Raw genomic sequence first — 23593 nt, 5'->3', positions numbered from 1 at the left:
TCCTCTGGGGGAAGAAAGGTAGAAAACCAGAAGCACCTAATACCTAATTTATTTTTTAAACCAACCCGCAGCAACTTTGAGGGCACAAATAAAACATAAATTCTCACTCCAAAACCAGCAGGAGAACAACAGATTTGGATGTGGTGGCACAGTCAAAGGCACGTCTGAACATTTGAAAGGAGGAGTTGACACATTTTCAACTATTACCCCTTCAAACAACTATTTCCCCATAAATTTTCTGGTTGCATTGGTAGGAATGCTCATTATTCTACCCAAGACTTCAAAGAAAGAAGGAAGCAAGCTATGGTTTTCCCTCTAGCCCCCCTTGTGAGGCAACCAAACCCATATTAAATGCTGGAAACACAATAGATAAGAAAAGCAAGACAGAGCTTTAGAACCAATAAACCCAGTAACATGTTAAATATTAGTACAGCACTCTTTCTGTTAAATAGGCAGACTAAAGAACTCTTTAAAGGGAAAACTCCTTTTTACTGAATATTTTTTGAGTTTAAAATTAGTGCAAGTCCCTTGGGGGAGCAAGTTAAACATTTTAAAATTCCCCCCCACACCAAAAACCCAGCAGCATCTGGTACTGATTTTGTTTCCAGACACACCTCTACCAAAAAATGCTGTGCTTTTGCAAGGACACTGAAAGGCAGGGGAAGGGGAAGTCTTAACTTTGTTGATCCAACAGTAAAATCCACGATACTTACTGCCGGTCCTGGAAAACAAAAGAAAAACAAAGAAAAAAAGAGTCAATTACAAATAAAAAGTATAATCTGACAAAGCAACACAAAGCAGGAACCAACATCAGAATGATTTAGAACTCTTCAGTCCAGTTCCCACATGATGACTTTGCAGATACACTCAGCACCATCCACACCCTCCTGTTACAGACAGCCCCATCTCACCAGTGCTGCTGGCCCATCTCACACTACTGACAGGGGTGTAAAACCATTATTTTCCCATCTTTTTCACACTATGATTCTGTTTCCTCTCCCCCCACAAGACTCTGGGCACATCAGAGCAGGGCCCATGTGCAGGCATCAGGGCCTTGGCACCACCTGTGGCCAGCAGGAAGGAGACAGACGTGGCCGGAAAAATGTGCAAATGTTTATTAATAAAATCTGTATTTTCACCATGGACCTTATTTATCCTTTGAGTAATGCAGGAGGAGCAGGATATAATCTCACCAAAGCCACAGGAGCAGTGTGGTAGGGACCTGACAAGGGCAGTGCTGCTGCTTCCACAGACCCCAAATGTTCCTGTTGGATGTGGCCACCTCTCCCTGACCTCCAAACATGTCACACAGCCCCCCAGCCCTGTGCCACCCCTGCCTCGTGTGCCTCAGCTCCAGGGAAATGCCCATCACACCCACATCAGGTCTGGGAGCCAGGGGCACAGGCTGAGGCTTTTTTTTTTGAGAAGTAGGAAAAGAAGCATTCCCCAAAGTCCCCAGAAGTGCAGGGTGTTCACCACAGACACACCAATTTCTGCAGTTTTCCCACTGCTTGCCCAAACTGGTGTTGCACTGAGGTGAGCACTGAGCCCTAATCCAAAGCAATCCATGTTGCACTCCTGTTCATGAGGCAGCCTATAGCTCAGTTTAGGATTTCTTCATGCTCTGACTCTTGCCTGATCAAAACCAGAAACTAGAAACAGAATTAGAAAAGGAAAAAAAAAAGTGGGAAAGCTTAAAATGGGGGCAGAAAAATAATAAAAAAAAGCTTTGTTCATCTATGTTATTCAACAATATTATTCAAAAAGCATATTTCAAGTCAATGCCTTCTCAAGGATTTTAAAATTAATTTTTAAATTAAAAACATCACTAAGTTGAATTAAATAAAAACCAAACAAGCCTAAGAATGAGGGGTGGCAGTAAGTAATGGCTGGCAGTGCACCAAGAACCATCCACTGACCTGTGTCTGTCACCTGGAGGGGGTCAGTGCCACACAGACATGTCTGGGGCAGGGACAACCTCCAGGCCAGGAGCACAGGGGCTTAACTTGCTCTCCTTGATTTAATTTTTTCTGGATACAGAAGCTAGTGGCTCTATGCCAATTTATTAACTGAGAATCATAAACCTGATTTATTAACTCACTTACACCAGGCTACCCACAAGAGCCCTTTTGTGGAAAAGTCAAGACTTAAGTCTCAAAGAAGTGGGCAGGAAATTATTTTAATATGGGATTTCAATCATGTACCAATTATAATCTCTTTGGAATTTGTTGCCTACTTTCCTTTTCTCAGCTACTGGTTTTTTCTCCCCAACATGTGCAGGCAAGTGCTCTTTGAAAGTGCTTCCTCCTCCAAAATTCAGGAATCATCAAATGGGGGGTCTGTATATGCACCTTTGGATATTCTCCAGCCCCATCACTGGAGTTACACCAGTCTTTCACAGTGCTGTTGGCCAATTGAGGCTAAATAAATCTTCATTAAGGCATAAAGTTAAACCTATTGGACTGATCTTTCCTCCTCCTAAGAACAACATGAATTTCTGGCTTGCTGAATGTGTTTTTCAACAGCCCAGCCACAAGACACTTGTTTCCTATGGAAAAAAGTCAAATATTTTTGCAATTCAACAACAAATGAAGAAGCTGATCCTGTACCCAGGGGCTCCCCCTCATCCAGCCTTCTCATCATTGTGGGCACACTGCACAAGATTTATGCTCTTTTCAAAGAAATTTGCCAGAATTTACTGCTAATAATTTTGACTGGCAATAATCAGTTTGAGAGGCTGAAAGGAAGAATGAAACAACTTGGAAATTCTTCTTACAACAAATAAAAATTGGAAACATCCTTTGTGTACTGAAAACTACGTGACAAATTAACTTGGTGGCTGATTTCAGAAGGAAGAGGAGAAAGACAAAAATAACCTGCAAATGCACAGATTTTGGTCTATGATTGATTTACCTGAACAGGGAGGATGCTGCTCTAACCAGGAGTGAGCACCTTGTGCTCAAGCATGCAAGGGCATGGAGATATTTGGAAACACAAAAAGATTCCTTAAGAACATGCACAGCTGTGCTAGCGGGAGGTGAAAATCAAAACTCATTAAAAATTAATGACCCAGATTTCCTGATTGACCAACATTAATGTTATTTTGTATATCCAAAGCCTGAGCAGGTCACAGCAGCATCATCCCCAGCAGTACACAAACATATGGGAAATGACAGGTCACAGTCATTTATTTCCAAGTATTTTTTCAGCTTGGAAATTTTGGGATAAGATGATATTTCTGTTAAATCTGCAAGTCATTTATCATGCAAGCTCTCCCACCATGAGAGGAGAGAGCCAGGCAGGGGAAACAAAACCAGCCAGACATTTCCAACCGCTCAGGAAGAGTCAGAGGGGATTTTGCTGCAACTCTAAAGGGCAAATAGCCCATCCCCAAGGTAGCAAGCATGCATCTGTGGCCACCTGAAGATGTAAAAACAAAAAAAAAAAAAAACAAACAAAAAAAAAAAAAAAAAAAAAAAAAAAAAAAGTAAAAACAAAATCTATATTAATATATGGCTATGTGTATTTAAACACAAGCATTATGTATATACACACACGTAGAGCTATTAATTTGGGATGCTGAAAGGGGAGTAACTGAGCCATGGGTAACAGCAGGTAACAACTGCTGCAGCCATAAGAAGCCAGAGAATCTGGGAGAAGCTGTTTGTCACTGTGTGCTGACCTCTAACTCCTGTCTGTGCCTCAGGGCTGGGGCACAGGAATCTACTCTCCTAGCAGTGGTTCATTACTGAGAGCCAGATTAGATTTTTCCTGAAGTTCAGCAGAAGTCCTTGGGTATGAGGTTGTCACAGGCAGTTTATAGTGAGAAATAGGGGGAGCAATAGAAATCCCCAAATCAATACAGCTTTCTGTGTGATTTACCCACATGCAACCCCATGTGTACTTAGTGAATAACAACAACCATGCATTTACACTTGTCCATTCAATCACAAGGCCAATGGGTCTGAAAGCATAAATCTTGATATGTAAAATATGGGATTTTAAGTATATATAGGGCTGGGAGAGAAATAAACCTTCCCTGCATAGAAATCACATTGGGATTTTTTCCTTTTAAAAAGCTTTAGATTCCTTCTTGTTCCAAATCAGGACATTTGCACAAACAGAACAGCTATAAGAAAAAAGCCCTATCAAACAAACAAAAAAACCCCTTTGAATCAATTCTTTGTTAGAAGTCCAAATAAAGGCAACACTTCGGCATAACGTAAAGAAAAAAATCGTGAGTGGTGGGCAGAAGACTTCTATTCCATAGCAAAATTTCAACACATTTCCCCAAAAACTGCTTTTGAGATGAAAACATTTTGTAAACAAAACTTTTTCTGCCAGAAACAGAAAGTATGCCAAATCAGGACTTTCCAATGAAAAAACACTTCATCAAAAAAATGCCCTCTCTGGCCCACCTGTAAAGGGAATTTTGTGCCAAACCAGCCAATGTTTATCCCCCTGGGCTGTAGCTGTGCACAGCTGATGCAAACAGATGCTGCAGAGCACCCCAGCCATCAGCTTTGGGTGTTTGTGTCCTGGCACAGCTCTTGCTTCAAGTGAGGAGAGCCGAGCCTTACTCAGAGACTTCCCAAGCTGAACATTTCATGTAGATTATCTCCTGGTTTATTTTGAGAGATTTTGAGCTTCAGATCAGTTTTTGGATCAACCATCAAGGCAGGGGAAGAAAGCAGAATGACATTCCGAGAGACAGGAACATCATCTCCCACCATCTAGTCGTGCAAAGCCTTTGAACCAATACTTCAGCTAAGCTCCCAAATCCTGGATCCTGTTCATCCATCCTTCAGGAACACCCCAGCATGGCTCAATCTTTAAAACAATAAACACAAAGCCCCTGAGGGCTGTGCATCCCTACCCCATCCTGCTCACACAGCACCAGCTGGCAGCAGGAGGGGAAGCAAAACCTCCCAGGTCCCTGGCAAAAATCCGTGTTATTTCACAAACGCTCACTCCAGCAGTTGAACTGTGTCCTCACTGGGACATATCACATTGGAAAAATAAGCTAACATGACATTAAACCTGATTTTGCCTTTGGCAAGGAAAAGGAACTGCATCTGAGATGAGCAGGCTGGCTGTCAGGGCCAATCATGACAGCAAGTGCTACAAAACCTTTCTTCCAACGCCACAGTGAGAGAATGCTGAAAATCCCTCAAAAAATTGTACTGAAATGTGTTTTTCTTTCTATACACTGCTTCCATGGGTGGGTGCACATGACTCTTCAAGGCTGTGCTTGCTGGAAAAGAAACTGCTGAAGATCATGTGCAGGAATAAGGGTGCTGGGACCCTTGTGTCTGTCCTGGCAGGGTGGGATGGAGCTCAGGATGTGCTGGACCAGAGCAAACAGCCAAAGTGACATCCCCAGGGAAGCTGCTGGTGTGAATTTCTGACCCCGTGGTAGCAACAGTGGGATAAGTTGGTTTTTAAAAGTAGCCTCTTTTGCAGTGGTTGTGCCCAGCTCTGGGACCACTCCTCTGCTGCAGCAGTGATTCCCAAGGGCCAGAAGATGGAGAGAGTAAATAAAATGGGTTGGATGGAGCCATTTACTCAATTACTGCCTGGTTTGTTCAACTGGGCTGATGGTGGCAGAAGCACTGCCCAGCTACTTGATCCTTGAGTCTGAGGTCAGGGAAGGGATGACAGGGGGACAATTGTGCCACCACGGGGAGCTGGAGCTGCCACCAGAGATGTGAAGCCCAAAGGAGGCTGGGGTTTAGAGCACCCCCTCTGCCCTCCAGGGCTCCCAGGGGAAACTTGCTGCCTTTATGCTTCTGTACAGCAAAAAACACTACCAGCCCAGAGGCCAGGCCCCAGCAGGACCCACTGCCTGCCCTGGGCAGGTTCTGGGGACAATGGGGCTTCACCCCATTGCTTTAACAAGTGTTTTTGAATTATGTGCAGCCAGGCTTGTCCCACATCCAAATGGTCTAAATAGTTAATTTTTTTTTGGCCAGAAATGGTTTAAAAATTAATCTTTTATGGTATGGCACATATCTGTGGAAGATAGCAGTTGTCCCAATGTGTTTTCATGATGATGAATTCTTAGCTTAGAGAAACAGAGCTGTAGGATTAATTTATTTTATCTGAATCCATCATGGCAGAAGAAAAAAGCAAAATTCAGTCTTGGTTTAGATCAACAAGAGAGTGTGATTAAAAGGGACAGGAGTGTCTCTTAACAGTTTCTCTACTTGTTTCTTAGAGATATACATTGAAAGTTTCAATATAATCTGAAAAGGTTTTTCAACATGACTATTTCAACAAAGGCCAAAGAAAAACACTTCCCTTGGCAGGGCTGAGCCTTCTGGCTCTTCAACAGCCTTTGTCTGGAGGCTGTGAAGCCCTAACCAGGCAGGGTCCCTGGGGATGGACACCAGCATGCTACACAAACAAAGTTTTATTCACATTTATCAGCTGTACTGGAGGAACAAGGGCCCAGTTTATGTGTGGTCAGGTTCTCAAACAGATATAGAAATATATATTCAAGTTATCTGGAGAAACAAACATCAGTCAGCTCAGCCAAAAGCAATACACAGCAGGATGCCTCTCCCGGTGTATCTGCAGTGGGGCAGTACAGGCTCTGCACTGCATTCCTTGGATTTCACTGGGGAGCCCCTTTGAGCCCCAGTGTGTGGCTGTGTGCAGTGGGTGGCAGCTGCACTCTTCTCTACTTTCCTCCACAATTGCAGAAATTTTTAAAAAGTTGTTACTAAAGTTAGAATTTTTTTATCGCCAATAATTAATTTTTTTCCTTTTTTTCCTTTTTTTTCTTTTACAATGCTTACAATGCTTGTTTTCTTGCTGGCTGTGCATTGATTCCCTGGCAGCTTTCTGCTTCATCAGAGGGATGCTCAAGTGCATTTGCACATGTGTCACAGCACAAGGGAAATTGCTGCTTTTCAAAAGTTTTGCATGAAGCAGGGAGAAGAGATTTAAGGGCATGTGTGAGCTCAGAGTTACCTCCCAGATTTTTGTAGGGACCAGAGACACATCTTGCACAGTGTTTACATAAATGCCTGCATATAAAATCAGACCCATTGGCTGACCTCTCCAGCTGCCCTTGGTAGAATGGTGTATTCCACTGTGCTCCTTAAAGCCCTTAGGTGATATTTTAAAAAAACCCAAGAAAATAATCAAAGCTGTCTGGTGGCTGTTCCTGCAGCCCGGCTGCTGGGAAAATAAAACTAATTAACAAAGCTGGCTGGGATCCACCATCACCCCCTCAGCACCCAGCCCTGGGCCAGGAGTAAATCCTGGATGCTTCAGGAACACAAATATCTCAGAAAACCCCTAATGCACCCAGGAATACCAGCAGTGGAAGTGAAGGGAAATGCCTGCCTGCCTTTTTTGTCCATCAGTCCATGAGTTCAGGTGTTGCTGCTGGTGTGCAGCATATATCCACTCAACTTCCTTTCCTCAGAGTTTAAAAAGTTGTTTAAAATATTGGTGATCAGAAAGTTATGCTGCCCTTTTTGAAATCCCAGTTGTGAATTTTCAATAGCAAGAGCAGCAGAGAATAGAATTCAGCCTCCTCACTAAATGAAATCCACTGGCTCCTGTTCATTCTGTCAGTGTCCAAGAACCTAAGAGCTGGGACAAGTCATTTCATGTGCTGCTTTCTGGCACAGTGAGGCAATCCCAAAATCTGCCTGCCTCTCTGGGCACATCCCAGTCTATTTTCCTGAGAAAGAGCAACACCAGCTGCATCTCTCCCCTCTCCAGCAGCACTCAGACCCAGCAGCAGGATATAAACAGCACCTCTCCCCAGCTGAAACAGGGGCAGTCCTTCCAATTGCAGAGACAGGGACAAAGCCCCAGACCCTGCCAGATGCACTGAAGTGACAGGGACACAGAATTACAGCCAGCTCAAATGAAACCCCCAGCAAGGCTGCTCTGTGGTTTCAGCCAGGCTGAGGGCACACTCAGGGCACTCACTGATGCTCAGTGCCCAAGGCTGGTGGCTGAGGTTTGGTCATCCCTGACTCCCAGCTGCAGACACCACCACCCCATGGCTGGCAGGCAGCACAGGGGCATGGCCACATGCAGAGACCAAGCCAGTGCACACCTCCCATCCAGCAGGCTGGGGAACTCCCTATTTCCACACTCCTTCACTGTCCCTCTTCAGTGTTGGGTGGGGCAGTGATGAGGCTGAATGCTACAGAGAGAAATGGAAGGATGGATAAAAGATGCAACAGCTGTGGGTGCTTTGAGTGGAACTGGTTTTTTGTTTTGATTGCTGGTTTCTTCCTTTAAATTTTTTTTTAAATTTGTTTTTGGTTTGTAGGGTTTTGGGAGTTGATTTTGGTTTGGTTTTTTAAAGTTTTTAATAAAACCCTTCATGCCCAGCACACAGGGGTGAAGGCAGCCCCTGTTCCACAGCTGTCAGATGGAGGTGCCATTACCCAAAGGTTCCCACACCCCCCATGACACCCCCAGGGCCCTCGGTGCCCGGGCAGGTGATGCTTACCAGGTTCCCCACGCCGGCCGGGCTTCCCTCGCCGCCCCGGGGGCCCTGTGGAGGCAGAGAGCACAGGGTTAGTGATGGCCCAAGGACAGCGAGCCCAGGAGAGCATCTGCCACAGGTCCTCCCCTTTGGACCCATCTCATGTCTTCCCCCCTTCTCCAAATACCAAAACAACTTAAATAACACTTTTTTTCCCCCCACAATGTAATTCCAGTGAAAAAACCAAGGCAAGCTGGGAAGCAGGTTTTGAAATTATCAGTATTGTAGATAGTAGAAACCCCCAGATCTAACATGATCCAAAATTTTGGGAAAAATCCTTTGCTGAGCGAGCAGCATTGCTGTGCAGTCTCTGCATGCTGCAAATGGCTGTTACAGGTTTGCAAATCACAATATTTAAAGTATTAAAGCAATGGTCATGAACCTCTTGATACTAATCATTGTCTGAGTCAGAGCTGGTTCTGGGCAACTGCTGACACAGCCTAAAACTCGTCATACATTTTTAATTTCAGATATAAGGCTTGCTGTATTCTTACCCTACTGGGCAGCAATGGTTAAGGGATCAATAAAATGCCATAAGTGACAAAATACCCTTAATTAAGGAAAAAAAAGCACTGAAACAATAAACTCTGATACAGAGTTAAACTCTCTCAGAGATAAACACTGCTCCAGCACACACAGAGCATCCATGTCCCTGGCAAAGCCATAACACCACGTCCTTCATGCCATTGGGTTGCAGCCTCTCTGCTGCAGGCAGCATTCCTTGCCTGGCACCTGGAAGCATCCCTCCTCCCACAACATGTGCATTACCAGGCTGGAAGAAAAAGCTCCTTTTTGCAGCCTCCTGCAGCAGGGCAGCCAGCTCTGGTGGAGTATTTGCTGAGTGACAGCAACATTAACAAAAAGCAAGTACTCACTTTTTATCTGTGAAACAACACTGCTCCCTCTCCTTTCTGCTGGAGAAGGATGATAAACAAAGACCATTAAATATTTCTGTACTCCTATCAGAGTTTCCCCTGTTGCATAAACATTTCTGTGCTCAAATGTGCAACTGCATCTCCAGAATTTCAGCAAAGGCCTGGAGTTCCCCCTCTTTGAAGTTTGGATACACTGTCCAGCACTCCCCCTCCCCAGCCCACCACAGAGCTCCAAAGGAACCCCTGCCCTCACAGGGGCTCCAGTGGAGCCCAAATCCCACCTGCTCCCTCGCTGTGGGGTTGGCAACCTGCAGACAGGAACCCTGGGCAGTCACAAATGACTAGTAGAAGCATCTACCACTACTCCCAGAGCAACTTGCTCACAAGTTTCTACAAGGGAGACAAAAAAAAAAAATCCCCCAACATATTTGCAGCCTCCTTGAAAGCACATCACAGCCAGGAGAAAGGTTTACTTCTTCCACTCTCAAGTCCAGCTGCTTTGGAGAGGAACCACAGCTCTGATGAAGCACCTTTTCCAACCCTGGAGACCAGTGGTGACTGAGCAATTAAAGCCTCTCTACCTGTCCCACCCTCAGGGCTGATTTTGGGGGTCTGACCTGCAGAGCCTGAGCCTCAGCAGCTTCCAGCCTCCCTCGAAGTGCAGAGGGTGCTTTAAACACCAGCCTTGCTTAATCCTTCCCTGCCTTTCCAAGGACTCCCCCTGGATCTGTTTAATCTAAACTCAGTAACCATTCTGCTTTCCCTCCTGCTGGCAGCCGGCAGAAAGCACAGGCTGCTCCTTAGGGAGGAGGAAAAGTCCTGATGGAGGTGTAGGAGAGGGAGGGCAAGTACCTAAACAAGTGAGTAAAGGGTTGGTAATGGTGCCTTCAGCAGCTTAAAGGAGAGTTGATATCAAAGGGTGGATGCACAAAGCTTCCACATAAAGCTTGGGTTGGAGCCATTCAACTGAGAATGTGAGAAACCTGCAAGAAACCAGAGATTCTGTACAAAAAGGGAAATTACTACTAGGTTGAGGGTTTTTTTCAAGTTTAAGAAATTTCTTAATTTCTTTCACATTGGAAAAATTGACTTTTGCCTACACCAACACAGGTTGTCCAGAGAGAAGGTGGATACTCCATCCCTGGAAACATTCAAAGTCAGGTTGGATGGAGCTTTGACTGACCTGATCTAAGTGAAGATGTCCCTGCCCATTGCAGGGGGATTAAACTGGATGACCTTTAAAGGTCCCTTCCGACCCAAACCATTTTGTGATCTCATAATCTTTTCCCTACAGTCTTCCAGGAAATCTGTAAAGCGGGTGCAGCACATGGAATTACAAATATATTTTGGAGATACTGCTTGTGGCAAGTAAGATAAACCAAAATTGGGAGAGGAAAAAATTAAAAAACCATTCTCATCTGTTCTACTTGCTGTTTTTTATCTGAAAACAATTTGATTTTAAAAAAAAAAGTAGCATTTTGGAAACCACATTTAGAATCCTGCTGCTATTCAGTAGCTAGGTTAGGAAATGCTTCTGAGGAGATAAAATTTTTTATGGGAATTAAAAGGAAAAATATCAAACCCAAGAGTTGCAAATTTCAATTCTGTGGTGCAGATGGGTGAGCAGGACAGAGACCTCCCAGCTCCCACAGGAGAGGGCAGCACAGAGGAGCAGCCCAGGAGTCACAAATGCCATCTGCACCCCCAAACTCTGCACGTGTGATAATATCTATGCTCAGAACAATTGGAAATTATTATTGCAGCAATTCCTAGCTTATTCTGGGCTCTCAGCTTTAGATACTGCTTAATGAACCAGGCATAAAGTGAATCCATATTATACCTCTTGTTTTCAACACCTTTAAGAAACTACAAAAGAAATTAAGGAGGCCTGGGAGTTTGCTTGAAGATGAATGCTCCCTGTAAACTGTTACCTAATGACTCCATCTCCCAAAGCCTCGCAGCTGATGTTTGTTCACTGTAATTAAGATTCATGTTGCACTAAAGTAAATTGGGCAATGGCCGAGTCTTTTCTTCTAACTGTGCCAGCCCCACTGTATCAGCTCTGGGAGTCCTTTATTTACATTGTTACAAAGAGAGTTCTGGAGTGGAGAATGAATACAAAGCATAACAGTCTATTTTTAAACAACTTGTCAGGTTCAAGATAAACAGCCTTAATTCAGGGCATAATATGCAATTTCTGACAATACCATAAGTTTCCCAGTAAGATGATAGATTTAGTAACCCAAAGACAAAGAAAGAGAATGAAATATATTGCTATTTGAAAATATTATGAGGAAGAGATGATGGATGTATCTAAAGAATAGCTCCTCAGAAACAAGGTAAAAAGTTCATAGTAAACACTCACAATTGCTTTGTAGCAGCCACTTACATCATCTACTGTGGGAAAGTAAATGAAATATTAAAAATCAACATCACTTTATTATTCACATAAAATATTGTCAAAAGCCAAACCCATGTACTTGTCCACAGTACAGTAAATAACCTTTGTTTGATCTAATTTACCCATTGCAAATTGGGCTGCTCAATGACCACCATAATCCATCAACACCAAGGAGAGCAGGCACTATGTGTGCTTAATGTCTTTTTATCCCCTGTAATTAAACCAAGTCTAGTCCTTGACCCATGTTCCCATGGCTGGGAGGCTGTACTGCTGCCTCCCAGCCCTTCAGCTGGATGGATAAATTTCTGCCTGGGCAAATTACTATTGGGCACAAGGTAAAATCAATGTTTGCCAAGGACAAAGTTAGTTTAAGGCGTTTGCAAGAAAGGGAGTCCAGCAAAACCTCACTGAATACCAATGCTCTGTTAGATGTTCTGCCAGTGAAGCACAATTTAGCCAAGTACTTGTGGCACCAGCTCGTGGCCTTCCTTTCCATTTCTCCTACACATCACCCTTTCCACTGAGAACACTTACAGAGAGGTGTTCCACAAACCTGGGTCCATCTCTTCCTTCAAGCCATGAACTGCTGAGGCTCTCAGGGATTTTTTTTTTTTATTATGTTGATCCAAAGAAGTAGTTGAGAACAGCATTCAAGTAAAAACCTTGCCCAAGTGAAATGAAGACCTATCTTAGTGGATCTGGAAACCAGAGGGTTTTTTCCCTTGTAAGCACAACACAGTGAGCTGATCATGTTGTGAAATCTCAGTCATAAATATTAGGTTATTTTAGGGCCTTATTTTCTAGAGGAACTCATATCTAACACATTGTGCTCTAACATGGGATTAAGTATTACACCAATTTTATACCACTCATGTGGTTGCACTTAGATGCTTTTTTCCCCTTCTTTTATGAGCTTCAAATGGTTTAACTTGTTTCTCCTTCTTCCCTTTTGGCATTTTTCTAGTTGTTTTCAATATATCAGCATTTTTTTCAGTTAAAAATGAATCAACCAGAAGAATGGCTTGAACAAATTGGTTGGTTCAGCCATTCTCAAGAATAGATTTTTTTTATTTTTTTTTTCATATGGCTTCACTTAGAAGGAAGGAGAACTTTGCAGCAGAGCACCGTGGGGTCTGGTATTGAGCAGGAGGAAGCCACGGCCCCGGCCTAGCTGGCTGTTCCTGCACAAAGGCCAATTTACTTTCTTGTTCCCTGAGGAAAAACATTATGGTTCATGGGCAGAAGTCAGATGCTGTGATGCTTGCTCAGCTGATACTCATCAGGTACTCAAGTCAGGCTGTGGCTCCGAGGCTGCAGATCTGAGATTAAACAGTTTTGGGTCACAACACTTTGCATGAACCTTCCTGGCTTTGGATTCCAGCAGACCCAAAGACTCAAAGCAAATACCAGGTGCAGATTGGAAACACGCAGCACCTACGGTCTGCAGAAGTTTTCCAAATAAAAGAAAAAAAAATAATATCTAGATTCATTTCAAATTTGGCCCAAGTGCCCCAAAAGCTCTCTGAAATCCTGGGCTACATTATGTGTTAGCAAAAACCACACAGAAAGCAACATCTAGTAAGCTGGGGAGAGCTCCTTGCACTTCCATACCTGATCCAGTTGCTTTCAAGGTACAAAAGAAGCAAGAAATTGTGTTCATTCTTAGACCTTCAGAAACATTTTCCTCACGATGCACTGGGGAGCTGTGCTCAACCTCAGGGAACAAAACACCCACCTCAGGAACCAAACTGGAATATTGCTGCTGCTATTGGGATAATACAGGGCAGTATTCAAATTTTGGTTTGACTAAAGCACCTCAGGACCTCAGCCCTAACAGTTTACAGCCTCAAACTCTTCTTTATCCAGAGCTAAGCTAAAATGGGGGTAACCCCAAAATAAAGGATATCCAGGAGTGGATAGAGTGCAAATTTAAATTGTTCCAACAAGATGTAGCAGAGCAAATCCAAGCCCCAAATCTAACATTCAGCAGCACTGATAAAGCCTGCACACAAGGTGCAGTAGCTCAAGATGACAAAATGTTTCAAGACCAGGGAGAAATGTATAGGTGTTTAAGGGTTTTTTAACCTGTAGCCAGAAAAGTCCCATCTTATCCTGGTGGGTGCTTGTTGCAAAAGAAATAAAAATAAAATTCAAGCTCCTTCAAAGTGTGAAATGATACATGCGCACCCACTGAAACAAAAGCTCTGATTTTGCTCCATTTAAAACAACCAAGTTGGTGACACCAGCTCCATTCTCTGGATTCCCCACCCTCCACACATAAATAATTTTTTTCTTTTTTTCCCACACCCTGAGACAGTTTCTTCAAACGGTCAAGTGCATACAGCTCTTTTGTTTAGTCATCAGGGCATGAAGATAAACTGAATTTGAGATATAAATTAAGAAGTGACTGGAATAAAGCCACAATTGCACTTACATCAAACATGGGATTTTTCTTCTCTTGTTATGGCTGGTCTTACTCAGGCCATTCCCAGATAATACACTGGCACAGCTGCAGTGCAGGGCAGGAGCAGATGTTTTCAGCATACCCCCCTCTATTTTTAAAACAAGAGCAAGCATATTTTGGCAGCTGTGGGAGCTGCTATATGCAAGGTAAAAAAGTTTTCATGGCAGATTTCAGTTTTCCACATCTGCACTGAGACAGCTGCTTCAGTCCAAGTCCTGGACAGAGATGGGAACTTTGAACATCTTTCAGAAAGTGTCTATGCACAAACACGCACACAAATTTGGTTTCATGTTTCTTTATGAGCACAGTGACCAGCTCTGTTCATCGTCCCCATATGCTCCTGCACACTTAAAATACTTAGAAAGATTTTAAAAAACATTCAGGTCACAGTCTCCTCAGAGACTTACTGGTTAGGCAAGTCAGACCTAGCTGTATCAATGTGGATCTGGAAAATGAACACAGACTCATTTTTCTTCTACGGATACAAGCTAGAAATCCATGTAGTGATAGAGCTGGGCAACAGAAATGATGCTAAACTGCATTTGATTGAAATTCATGATCCTTATATTATCTGCAGTACTAGATAACAAAGCAGCACTGCCCAGAACAAGAGTTCAGCAAACAGACACCCTTGAGGTCTTTTCCTTCTCAAATAATTTCTAACACAAACTCGCCTCTGGGAAGAATCTAGAAGTCACCAGCAATAGATTTATTCAGCAGATGAAGATGATGATTGCTCTACTTAAATCACTAAATCTGCCTGATGAAACACCAGCCTGTTTACCAACACAAGGAGCAGATGCTCATCTCAGGAGCACCACTACAACAAGAGGTAGTTGTGTATTTCTTGCAGGAATAAGACAATTTTCTTTTTTTTCTAAGAAGTGCAAGACACTTCTGTAAGGTAAGGAAGATAAGAAAGCACTTATTTCTTCCTTCAGCTTTCAGTTGCAATCTCACATTTAAACAAGTTTGACATGTTGGATTACAAAATCTCTTGTGAAACATTCAGATCTGACACAAAGTACTTGGGTTTTGATGAATTGCATCTTCAGAGCACGGAAGTACTCAAAGCTAATGCGTCTTATCTACAATCAGAATTAGCCATTCCAGAGCCAAGATCCCACAGAGAAAAAAAATAAAATACTCTTTTTGATTTTCAATATGTGAAAAATGAGAAACCAGCAAATAAAGGCTTTGAGAGAAGATGAATTACACAGTTATCTAGGGAAGACCCCAGTAACTATACAGAAGTGCATATATTGGAGACTTAAAAAAAAAAAAAAAATCACATCCTTTGCATTTAAATGTTATTCCCACACTTGCAGACACAGTCTGTGGATAATGCCCCTTCTGGCAGGATTTTCCACCCTCATTGTTTCCCAGTTTCCTGTGAAGGGGAGCCCAAGCTGCCATGTGCAAACCATAAAGCATCCAAGGGATGGGGCCAAACACATCCCAAGAACACGCCCACAAACATCACAGTAATATCACCAAGAGAATTTGCTTCTATGTTACAAATCAAGTTCAACAAAAAAAATCAAAGTTTTCCTGTTTCCAGACTCATCCAATACTGCACTTACATGTGACTATTTCAGCATCTCTAAAAAACCTGTTAAGTTCTTCCTCCTGTGGTCTTCAAAAGAAACATTTTTCTGTTGTGTAACCCTCTCTCCACCCCAAATCTCCTGCATGCAGAAGGCATTTCCTCCACCTTTGTAAGAACTATCTTGTTTTCTGCACCTTATTCCACAAGCATCATCATCTCTATAAAGAGAGAAGATCAGGAATAGCCTGTCAAGCAAATATGAAGTCAGCTTCTGGAGCTGTTTCTACTTCCATTATCTGCATTAACCCTTGGCCAGGGCTACATGATGCCATATGCTTCAAAAGACAGGGAAAAAGCACATTCTAGTGAAACAGAACCAAGCAAAAAGCAAACAGCCAAATCCCCTCCATGTGGATGAAGCCTTGTAAAACAGAAGTAAAAGCTGTACAAAGCAAAGCTAAAAAAATCACATCATTTTATCCCAATGACAGAACTGTCACACAAATAAGCAGCTGTAAGTTACAGATACTAACAAGGTTGTCTGTTTCAAAATAATTGTACCCAATATAAAACATCCAGTGAAACTCCCACACTGTCTTCAACAGAGTTAAGTGATGGAAGTTAGACATGGGTGATCCTCCTCCCAGACACTCAAAATTAAATTGATGTGTGAATTCATTCTACCCTCAATTATCCAACAAGCAGTTAATCTAAGAATCAGACTCATTTAGGTTGAAAAAGACATCTAGGATCATTAAATCCAACCATTAATCTGACACTGCTAAGTCCCTAAATGCCACAAAAAGGGAGTAGACCATCTGCAAGCAGACTTGTTGACCCAAGGAAAAAAAAAGTCTTCTCTCTTTTAAGTAGAAAAAAATTCAATAGCAGCAAGAACTTGTATATATAACATATACATGCCTCAAATGACCTCATTTTTAGTTTCTATTAAATAAGCAATTTTTAGAACAAACAAGTAAATCTCAGCTTTGCCATAAGAAGAATAAAGCTGGGGTCACCCTGTGATTTCTCTGGGCACAGCTAAGGGTGTCACCATCATGGGAGAGGACATGACATTTCTTGGCCTCTGCATTTTTCTTCTTCCTTCTGCTAATGTGTTTGCAATAAATCAGACAGGAACTTAAGCTCTAGCTGTACATTTAGAGCACAACTCAAATTCTTTGGAAATTATAACCTTTTGTGAAAGGGCAAGTGCATAACCGTATATTTGAGGAATACAGCCTCTGCCTAATGCTGTGGGAAATTGTCTTTTTTATAACTAGAAAAGTTCTCTTCGTTGCATTATTTCCAGGCAGGGGAAGCCTGGACAGCAGCTGATGAAGAGCACAGCAAAAGTAGAAGAAAAAGATTGAGAATTGAAGATCTGAAGAGTAAAATAGTGAAGTAAATCAAAAGCCAGCAAGAGCCTTCAAGTGTAATAAAATATCCCTACACATCCTGTCGGACCAGCCTTGCAAGGAGGTACCTTCCTCCTTGAGACACCTCCTGGAGGACTGGAGGTGAGAAGTCAGCTCTCAGTCTTGTGGAAGCTTCTCACGTCAGGCCTGAAATTGTAGTGGAAAAAAAAAAGGCAAATGAAGTGATTCCAGTCCCAGAGCAGCAGAAACAATATACTTTGTTCTCACAAATTGGGACCAGGTAGGTTGGCACAAGGTCTTTGGCAAAGAAACAATTTAGCCTCAAATTTGAGACCAGAGCAATAGTATTAGATCACTTACTCAGACTTAAGTTGTGAGCAGCTGTCTGGCTTTTATTTCACACAAAAGCTTATACTGTAAAAGGAATTCCTGGCCCACATTCAGATGCTATATTTGCTCATAAGCAGTGTTTCTCATTTGAGTCCTGATAATACAATGAAATCAGTGATGAAAAATTTTTACAGAAGAGATGCAGAGAAAAAAAAAAAATTTCTTTAGAAGCACTTGGGTCTTGTTGTTTGCTAAACTTAACTTCTTATTCTAACTGAGAATATAATTAAAAGTACAAGTGTCTTCTCTCCCTGCTGACCTTGGGCAAACACCAGATTGACTGTGTGTAAACAATTTGCTTTCCCACCCATCTGAGCTCCTTCCAACAAAGGAATACATGAACTCTATGAAAAATTCAGTTTCCGTTCTGTAGGCAGAACCAGCACGTGCTACAGCCATATTCACTCCCCAGAAAGAATATGGTGTTTCCTGTAGCAAGTGTGAAAGATGAAAACAATATAATCCCTTTTACTGCCGTGTACCTGACCTACATTGCACAGCTTCCAGCAGAAATAAGCTGAGGCAGTTGCAGATGAGGCCTAAATGGCCACAATTATAAGCTCTAATAAATAGAAGTAATTAATGGCTAACTTAAGAGCAGCATTTGTATATCCATTTAAAGAATTAGGCTTCCATCCACAATGGTAATCCATGTCAAGTCTGAATTTAATTAACAAGCAGGAGAATGATAGCTAATACAAAGGAACTGATTAGAAAAAAAGAGAAAAAACCACAATAAAATCAAAGTGCACTTTCAGGCTGGGTAGGGGCAATAATTGCACAAGCCTCTGGGCAGCCCCATGCAATATAAAAGTGCTGCAGAATTTAATCACAGCTTCCATGGGAAGGTAAGACAGCTCCAACCTAAGATACCTGGCCAGAGAGACATGAAACCTGCCTTTGGCCATGCCCAACCCTACAGGACCAGGCTGTAGAGATCAGCTCAGGGTGAAGGGTGCTCGCTCCAGGCTGGGAGTGTGGGTGATAAAGGACATGGTTGGCAATGGGGCTGAGTACAAAACACCTGCAGGAAGAGCAGAATTTTAAAAAGAGGTGTATCAGCACATATAAAAGCAGAGTTAAGATACCAGAGAGCCTGCTGACACTTCTCTGGCACAGGCCATGCCTCAGAGGTGGGGAACACGTGCAATTAGTGAAATGGTATGAGTCACAAATTTGCAAAGGCAGACTCTGTTACAGCCCCTTTCTGCCGTGTTCCTGGCCTGCTCTGGCCCAGAATTCAGTGGCAATGGCTGTTTCTATTGAAGTGCAAAGAGGAGATGATTTATTGCCCACACATCTGGGAAATGTTTCAGTAACAAATTCATTTTAGACCAAAGTCTTCTGGGCCAGTGTGATGCACCACAAGGTGCTTCCAAGCACACATCTGAGCCAATGCCTTTCTGACACACAGGTAGAGTGTGGAGCTCTGCAAGTGCACACTAAACCCACAGATTACCAAAAGGAACACTGTAATTTGCTTAATCAGGTAATTTGCCTACTCAATGCATCTTATTTGATGACCAGTCTGGTTTGTCTGAGCTCACCAGTCTGGCAAACAGCTCAAAAAGCCATAATTAAGTGATGGATTTTGCTCAGCTGCTTCTTCCAGATGCTTAGTTCATTACCAATTACCCAAATGCATCTTTCAGAAGTACCTAGACCATTTTCAGCTATCTATAAAGCAGTAGGTCTATAAATATTTTTACATGGCAGATAAACCTATTCTTTCCCATTTTAAATTTTAAAAACCAGGATCAATAGGACAGAAAGGCAGCAGCGTGGGAGGTGTTCAGCATTTTTCTTTTTTAATAGTGAAAAGCATCTTGAAGATCAAATGGAAAATTTAAATTATTTCTGACAATCCCAAGGTACAAATTTTTACCTGTGGATACTTGGATTGTGTCATTTGTGCTTTTTAGAGCTCAGCTAAACAAATGCTGGATCTCCAATTTAACTTAGCAAACGACATCCAGGAAAGGTTCAAACGTTTAGCAGAGATGAGGTATTGTTGCTCTTTAAACTGAGATGAGATGAAAAGAAAGAGGCAATTATTCTGAGCAAAGCTATCCAATATGTTACTAAGTTTGGAAAAGATCATCAGTTTCCACTTGTATTTTAAAGAGTCCAAGTTTGGGAAAAACAGCGCAAAACATGGTGAGAGAAGGAAACCAAGCCAGAAAAATATGAAAGGGAAAGACCAGAAGCATGTGACTTTCTTTGGGTTTGGTGTTAAGGACAAGGGCAGTGGTGGGATTGCGTGGACCCAGGAGAGACAGAATGACCTTTTGGTGCAGTAATGGGCCAAAGAGAATCAATGAGTGAGATTTCACTTCCCAAATATGTCAGTTTCAGACTTGATTGAAGTATTTTATCATTTTATGAGCAATTTTTTTCCCATAGACCACTATTTTCTGAGTCATGTGTTCTAGGTACTATGCAAAGACTTTTGCCAACCCTCCAAGTTTACCTTGTTCTTGAAAGACAATGAAAAATGGCAGGTTTCTCCTCAAAGTGAAGCAGCAGGGTTGGCCTTCATCTTACATTGATTAATATATGATGCCTATTGCTGGATCTTTCCAAGACTTTAACTGAAATCAGACCTGGATTTTAAATGCAACACACTAAGTCAAATCCTGCTTTCAATTTTGCTTTCTGGATTCCAGGATACACTTTTGCACTATTGATATCCTGGATGTAATTTCACCTTGAGGATCAAAAAGTATCTCAAGAAGAAACCTTGAGATTCTTGCATGAATATAGATATATTGCCACTGAATTCTGAAATGGAGTTAAATGAAGCCTTTGAAAGGGCAGTTAACCATATAGTGAAGTGTAGCAGATGGAAATTAATACTGAAAGCAGAAAAAAAAAGACAAGATGCTGGTAGGGGTCACAGGATTACAGCGCTTTCAAAAGCACTGCTTCAGATGGTGTTTTTTCTCCCAACAGATGAAAATCTTCTAGGACATCTGACAGATTCATCCAAGAATTTTTTTGGTATAATTTGATTATTCTTCAATATTCATAATCAGCCTTTCAGCATTTACTGCATCCATAGATGAATAATGCAGAGCCTGTTTGTGTTGCAGGCCAGGACTTTTGAGGGATTTAGGGAGTACTGGGCAATGAAGCTCATTCTGAAGGTGAAACCAAATCCCAACGTTTCCACACATTGTAGGCTTCAGAAAACATTCCAAAAATCCCCACCCTAAGAATAGAAATACCTATAGATCCCAAAGGGTTTTATAGAAACTAAATATGGTTCTGCAGAACTAAGGTAAGAATTTCCCATTTCCTCCTCCCAAATTGTTCAGCAGTCTCAGAATCCATTCTGGGTTTGGATTCTCCAGATAATTAGAAAGACCACAAAGCCAGAGTAAAGTCCCAAAGTATATTTTGCTTTGCAAGCACACGTCCACGTTGTCTTAGTGCTGCTCCCACCCTCACTAGCAGCCTGTGGAGCGATGCTGCCATGCAGCAAGAACAGGTAATTCACACCACATAGTCCTCAGCCCTTGGGAAAAAATGACCCTAAATTAATCTGATGCAGAGCAATGACATATGCTGAACTGGTGAGAAAGAAATCCTGTCCCCAGCAGGGAAGCCCTGGGGAGCCCTGTGTCCCCAGAGAGCATCTCCTGCCACAAAGGAACTTCGTGGGAGTGTCAGGTTGTGATGCACATCACTGCCATATACATATGAGTGATTGCACAGACTCATAACCAGGAATCCCACTGAAACCATGCCTAACACTTGTCCTAAACCAGGCTTTTTTTCTGGTAGGGAAAAATTGCCCTTGTCCGTCACCCCGAGGCAGAGGTGCAATAACCCAGGTTTCCCGGGTGAAAGCAAGCTCTGAAGAATGACATCTGGTTTCTGCACAGCTTGGCTGTCAAACCTCTCTTGCTGATGTTTCTGTTTCTTATCTTCTCACTTGTGTTTGGAGCTCAAACAAGCTCCAGCTGAGTGAAGAAGCTGGCTGCTCCAGGGGTCAGCCCCCACAGCCCCTCTGCCCCTTCCCCACTGCCACTCCAGTGCTGGGCACCATCCAACGTGGCAGAAGTCTCCCCTAACCCCTGGCATTGCTTTATCTCTATTTTCCTCAAAAGTGACCCATAGTCTTTCTCTTGGAGATAAAAAAACCCCAACTTATTCTCAGCCACAACTCTACCACTCCTCTCCTTTTCCCAGCTCTCTGTAACCCCCTCCTGCTGCTGGCAAAGATTATTTCCCATCTTCATTTCTTCTGGCACTGTTGAATTATATGTGTTTACATTTGCTGCAGTACCATAAAGCAGAGTAAATTTTGCAAACACTCTGCCTGAATCCATATAATAATAAATCAGATCCTCCAAGAAACTACGTGTCACTTGTATAAAATAGGAATGTTTAAACTCCCCCCCACCCCCCCCAGTTATCACAGCTGCTTCTCCCCTCCCTCCAGCAACTCCTCAGCCACCTCTGAAAGCTGTTATTGCTCTGACTGACAGGGGGACATCAACAACCCAACACAATCTGACTGATTGACAAGGCCCTTTCCTTTTAAAACTGATTTTCCTTGGTAAACCATTTAAAACATGTCAAACAGTTCAACAGTTCCCTGTGAAACTACTGCCAATTCCATTCCCTCTGGAGAAGGTAATTATCTTATTTATAGAGGTTGGGGAACAAATGCTGAATTTCTTTTCCATAATAATTTATTAATTGTTCTCATATTGAAAAATTTACTTTGGTAAAATAAATAAGATCCAGCCTTTCCTCATGTTGCTGCAAGTAAAATTAATTTTAACTTGCAGAAGTAGGGCAGCCCAGGGCAGGAGCCAGCTCTTGCCCATGAACTGAATGAGAAACTGTAGAAATCAGAGGAGAAAGAGCACCTTTACAATGGGGTGGGGGGAAGCAGAAAAAAGAAAAATATGGTTCCAGATTGCAGATATTCAGCACAGTTCACTCTAAGCATTTATTGTTCTATTACTGTTACAGCAACCAGGAGACTTTTATCAGTTTTGCAGAGGGCAGGCATGAAAGGCTCCTGTTTTAAAGACACTGCTATTGGATAAACCCACATGACAACAAAAATGAGTTTCAATAGGAAATGGGCAGTGAGAACAAAAGGATAAACAACAACTCGAGTATGACCATAAATTTCCCATGGTCACTTAACTCTGGCGGTAGTGACTCACTCAGATTTTACTGAACCATTTTACAACCACGAAGGAGAATTCACTCAATCATGTAGATGCCACCTCTTTTTTCAGTTGTCAAATTATGAAAAGGTGCCTTTGAAATTTCAGGGGTCTGGGTTTTGCCTGAAAAAGCAGAGTTTGATGCTTATGGGAAGGGTAATTTTATGCTTTTACAAAAAAAAAAATTTAAGCTACAGCAGGAAATTGCAAGGAACTAATGTAAACTGAACACTTGACAATCACTAGAAAATATTTACACTAATATAACTATAACTGCCCAAAGGAAACAAACAAATGCCAGAAACACAACTTAAGTTGATGGAACAAGAAATAAACACAAGAATAATGGATGGGTTCAGCCCAAAACCTTCATGCACATGTGTGGAGCAGTCCCTTCTCCTCCAGTGCTGCTCCTGTGTCCCCATCTCCCTGATCCTACCCAACAGACTCCACTACAGATGTGCTCTGGGATGGGTGAGTGCCCTCATTTAAGCCATTTTAAACCTCCGAGTTTGGCCCCAAGTTGCCCCGTGAGAAGTTTAAACTATATAGTAAGAAAAACTTGTTCATTGAAAAGGTGGTCAGGCATTGAAACAGCTGCCCAAGGAAGCAGTGGAATTGCCATTCCTAGAGGTGTTGAAAAGGTCTGTGGATGGGGCACCTGGGAACATGGGTTAATGTGCTGGTTGGACTCAGCCTCAGAGGTCTTTTCGAACCATAACAATTCTGTGATTCCATGATTCTAAAGCATTTTATCATTTGAAGAGGTGATGATGAAATCCAGGAGAGAGAAGTATCTCACGGGGAGCTTGGCTCCCCTGAACACTA

At 42.4% G+C, this 23593-nt stretch overlaps 1 protein-coding gene across 1 annotated transcript in view; it reads right to left on the bottom strand.

Annotated features, from left to right (window-relative positions):
• The window catches only part of COL23A1 (collagen type XXIII alpha 1 chain), a 178642-nt gene that overhangs the window by 42641 nt on the left and 112408 nt on the right, over nucleotides 1-23593 (bottom strand). Inside the window, exons 3-4 of the mRNA XM_041397859.1 lie at nucleotides 8483-8527; nucleotides 714-721 (exon numbers count right to left, since the gene is read on the bottom strand). Coding sequence (XP_041253793.1) covers nucleotides 714-721; nucleotides 8483-8527 — 53 coding nt within the window. The remainder of the gene's footprint in view (nucleotides 1-713; nucleotides 722-8482; nucleotides 8528-23593) is intronic.

The sequence above is a fragment of the Onychostruthus taczanowskii genome, unplaced genomic scaffold (assembly GCF_017590055.1).
Source record: "Onychostruthus taczanowskii isolate IOZ18803 unplaced genomic scaffold, ASM1759005v1 scaffold14, whole genome shotgun sequence".
Lineage (NCBI taxonomy): Eukaryota > Metazoa > Chordata > Aves > Passeriformes > Passeridae > Onychostruthus > Onychostruthus taczanowskii.
This window is presented reverse-complemented; position numbering and strand designations above follow the sequence as displayed.